Source organism: Loa loa (genome assembly GCF_000183805.2).
Source record: "Loa loa unplaced genomic scaffold supercont3.869, whole genome shotgun sequence".
Classification (NCBI taxonomy): domain Eukaryota; kingdom Metazoa; phylum Nematoda; class Chromadorea; order Rhabditida; family Onchocercidae; genus Loa; species Loa loa.
This window is the reverse complement of record NW_018109049.1, coordinates 4,682-9,308: the sequence shown is the minus strand read 5'-3', so window position 1 is coordinate 9,308 and position 4,627 is coordinate 4,682. Positions and strand designations below refer to the sequence as shown.

The following is a 4,627-nucleotide window of genomic DNA, read 5'->3' as shown; positions in this document are numbered from 1 at the left end:
CAGCTATCTCAATAATTTTCAGTAATTTTCTTCCGATATACGCCTTTGTAATATGGCATATTATTATTTGGGAATGGAAATCAAACATTTCGTTAGGAAAGTTTGATTTAAAGTTCAATATCGAAGCTTATAGAAATTGACAATAAGTTATAATTGCTCATTGTCGTTCGCTTAGCTGTCTCGTTTGATAAGAAATTTCATCACGGTAGTTCACTGAATTCCAGCACAGTTTTTACATTTGCAAATCTGGGAAGATTGATGAGCAGAATTCAATATTTGATTATACTCCAAGAAATTGGCGAAAGGATTAGCAGGGAGTTGAGAAACAATAAAATTGTGACCTGTTTTGAAATATTAGTGGTAATATGAATTGCATTTTATTTACTGATTTAACAGAGTAGTAGTCTATATTTTTATTTTTGCATCTTTTTAACCTTTTTCTTTACTCTGTATTGACTTGATTCTGCGAAAATCGGATGAAATGAATCGTAAGCCTTCACAGAAACTAGAAATCATGTTTTCTGTTACCAGTCACGTTTACACAAAGATTCTGAATGGCTCTTTCTTATTTAAAAATCTTTTGTCCATCATGTTTCATGCAATTATGATTTTATTTCTATTTCGTTGTTAACACATGGTACAACAAAGGAGTGAATTTAATAGAAAGTAAGTTTTCGAGATACGGAAGACAATACAATGCAATGGTTGAACTGAACTAATTCCAAGATCTATTGATCGCTGTTCCAGGATAAGCAGCAAATCTATCTAGAAGTTATTTAAAAACAATGTGCCAATCGATACTAATGCGACACTTCTATACTTCCCTTTCAAAAGTTCTCATAATTAATTAATTTAGTATAAATATAAAAGGACCATTTTCCAAATCTAAATTCTTTGATTCCCAAGAAATAACACTTATTTCTACGCACATATTTATCCGCCATCTTATTAGTTTATTTGCAATTACAGTTATCCTTCTTCTAGGATGATAGGGAACTAGCGAGCCTATTTTGCTTATGAACTTATTTTACCTGACCATTCAAATGAAGCCAATCCGGCATGGGGAAATTCTACCGGAAGCACAAACCATGCCATAGCTCAGAATCTCATTGGGATACGCAATCCTTCTCTCTCATGGCAAAAAGGCTTCCTTGAAGCAGATAAATAAATTAATATTCACCTACCATATTTTGTCAACTTGAGATAATAGAATATCATTGATTCATTTATCATCTACAATATCAAATGAAATAAAAAATATACCACAAGTAATACTCTTAAAAAAATGCAAAATTATCTAATGAACTGTATTAAATAACAATGAAATAATTAATTTTTCATTCTTTCTTATCCTTTCTTTTTTCACCATTAATTATACTTTTATTTTTTATCCTTATATTGTAATAAAAATTTCTTTCCATTTATATATGAATTCTGTTTTTTTTAATTTTTTTTATCTAAAAAATTAATCTGAAAGAAGTATTTTACAATGAAAAAGTTATAATACACAATTTTCGCAAAAAAAAAAAAAAAAAAAAAGAATAAAGAAATGCACATTATCATGCATATTATCGAAATTATTGCAAGACAGTATGTAATACATTGTGGTAACTAACAAATGACAAAGTTATTAAGTATTAAATAATGTTTAAGTAATACATATAGCATGAAAGGAACCATTGAGATGATACCATATTGGAAGGAAAAAAAACATTGTATGATTTTCTGGAATAAATAAAGATTATTCAATTTACAGTTTATGATTTAAGCTATTATGTACTACTTGTATTACCTGATGAATGATATTTACAACTAATAAAAGATTAGAAATTGTGATAATCCGTGATTACAATATCAATTAAAAAAGGGTCCCATTTGATAGAGAGATTAAATCATGATTTATCATAATTATAAGTCTTTCAATTTCCATTTAAAATGTCAAATCGTGATAATAAAAATCATTTCAATAAAAAAGTTTTGAATTGTCCTCTCTGAAATTAAATAATGAAAATAAAACTGCAACCGATGATTTTCAAATCATCCTGTTGACAAAAAAAAAAAACTTAAAATTAAATTTTTTGGAAGCAAATTTTTAGGATATACATTTGCATATACATAAATTAATTAAATTATGAAATTTGTCAATTTATTTCAAAAATAATTCGATCATTTTATGATATTTTCCAATAATATGCAAATTTCTGATATATTTTTAACATTCAAATTTAACGCTTTGAAAATTTTCAAAAGTTAATTATTAATGATATTCCATTACCATCTGTAAATCATTAAACTTTTTCGCGCTGAAATAATCCTCGATTATTTAAGTTATGCATTTCGATCCACCATTCCTTATCATTTCTGTTAAATGGCATATCAGATGATGTAGATGATAAGAAAGAATTATTGTAGATAAGAGTTTTAATATCATATTTTTGCATATCTTTTGCATCACTTTTTCGATTTCTTCTCTTATCAGATAATACGAATTGCTTATGATAAAATTGATTGATAGAAATGATAATAAAATAGATGAGCGCAATTGCAATAATAGTCGCTATAACTTCTAAGATAAGAAGTATTAACAAATATACGGTGTAATTTGGGAACTGAAATAAATTTTTGATTATTATTTTATGGTAATTTACAATTTAAAAAATTTCAAATAATAATTTGCATAATTATATGTTGCATTAATAATAAATGGAATGAAGGAATATTTCGGAAAACTTACATTTGAAATAATTTTAACAGTTATAGTACGGATATTATTTGCTTCATTTGCTACATCTGTTATAATTTGCTCTAATTTGGCCGAGAAATGATTCACTTCCGGTAGAGCTTTTTCAAACTCATTATCCATTCGATATAATGCCTGATGTATTTTTCCCAATGTCCACCGAATATTACGAATTTCATCATCAGCTGTCATCTATGATTAAATTAAATTTTAATTAATGTTAACAAGAATTCTATTGTATGCATCTTATTTCCATCTTACTTCTGATTTACTTTCGGTAGAGTTTTTTTTCAAATTCTTGAAATACAAAAATGCTACGAACTCATTTCTTAATTTGATGCATTACGAGAAGCATTTTAAATCATTAATATTTAAGTATCATTTAACAAAATGAAAAGTCTTGTAAAATTGTGATAAAATTCAAAAAATTAGCTCATAAAATTATTTTAGATAAAGAGAAAAAATCAAAAATTTATTACATCTTCAATTTTAAATCAAAGAAATCAAAAAAAAAATTTCTATTTTTCAAGTCGATTTTAACTTTAATTATTAAAATTTAAAATTATTTTTTCCATAAATTTTATGCAAAAATTAAGCAAAGCATCGGTTTTTTCTTTTCCTAGCAAAGAAATCATTATTGTTAAACAACAAAATATGTTAATCATTTGATTGCTTTCTTTTCATGTCTATCAGAAAACTTGACAATTTTATAATTTGCATTTTTGAAATTTAAATACCAAAATATTTGTTGGAAATGTTTTTTCCTAATGACGTATATATACGCAAAATTTCTAACAAGTACTCAGCAAAATTAAAATAGGTCAAAGGGTAAAGAAAGAACGAACGAATGAAAATAAATATTCTTCTAAATTAATTTGTCTAATTTTACCTCTAAAATTTAATTATTTATGCATAAGATAAAATTAATCAAATCTTACCGATGAAAATTGATTGTGTTTGGAAGAATTTGAAATGTTTTATTTCACGAAAAAGTCTTTCTAAAGATATTTGTAAAACGATAATTTCATTTTATTCTGAAGCATTTGTTATTAACCAATTATGTTCTATAAGCAGAGGAAAAATATAACTGAAAAAAATTCGTTTTTTTTTTTGTCATAAGAAATATAATTAATTAAAATAATGCCATAGCATCAAATACTGGTGTAATATTAAATGAATTAGAAATGAACAGGCAGGTAAGATAATATTTATTAATTAAAATTTGTTTTTTCCTAAAAATAAAGTAAAATGAAATACCGGCATTATTACTGACAACAGAAGGCACAAATGATTAAATAATCATTTTCTATTCGAAAAAAAAAAATGGGAAAAAAAAGAAAAAGAGAAATGATGAGATCATTAATACATATGACTAATTATGAAACAATTAAATTTATAGTTGTAATGGAAAGACAATAATTATTGTAAATTAGAAAAAATCATAAAATGATATCTGACCCAAGAGATATCTTGAAAACATTCGAACATTCTAGATTATTTTATTAATTAAAGAATATTGAAAAGTTTAAATATAATGAATTCATTCATACATTTTTGTTTGTTTGTTTGTTTTTTTTTTCTAAAAAGATATACAAATAAAAATGGAAAAATTAATTTGAATATAAATCTAATAAATGGAATAATAATTGTATTTAAATGTTTAACTAATCCAATATTATAACATCATTCATTATAATTTTATATCGAATAAAAAACTTTTGATTTTTCTAATATTATCACTGATATGATAATATTTCATTGTTGCTTTAATTGTGTTTTTCTTTTTTTTTTTTTAGTTTGAAAAACAAATTTAAATTAACAATAAAATGTGAGGAAAACAAAATTTTCGTTTTCTTCTTACAATAAGTAATTAAGCAAAAAATGAAG

General features: G+C 24.5%; 1 protein-coding gene across 1 annotated transcript; it reads right to left on the bottom strand.

Annotated features, from left to right (window-relative positions):
- Positions 1-2,734: 2,734 nt before the first annotated feature.
- On the bottom strand, positions 2,735-2,932 carry LOAG_12840 (hypothetical protein; the record flags this gene model as incomplete). The annotated part of the gene is made up of 1 exon (XM_003148350.2): positions 2,735-2,932. A coding segment is annotated over one exon (198 nt), but the record flags the coding sequence as incomplete, so codon positions are not given.
- Positions 2,933-4,627: the final 1,695 nt, after the last annotated feature.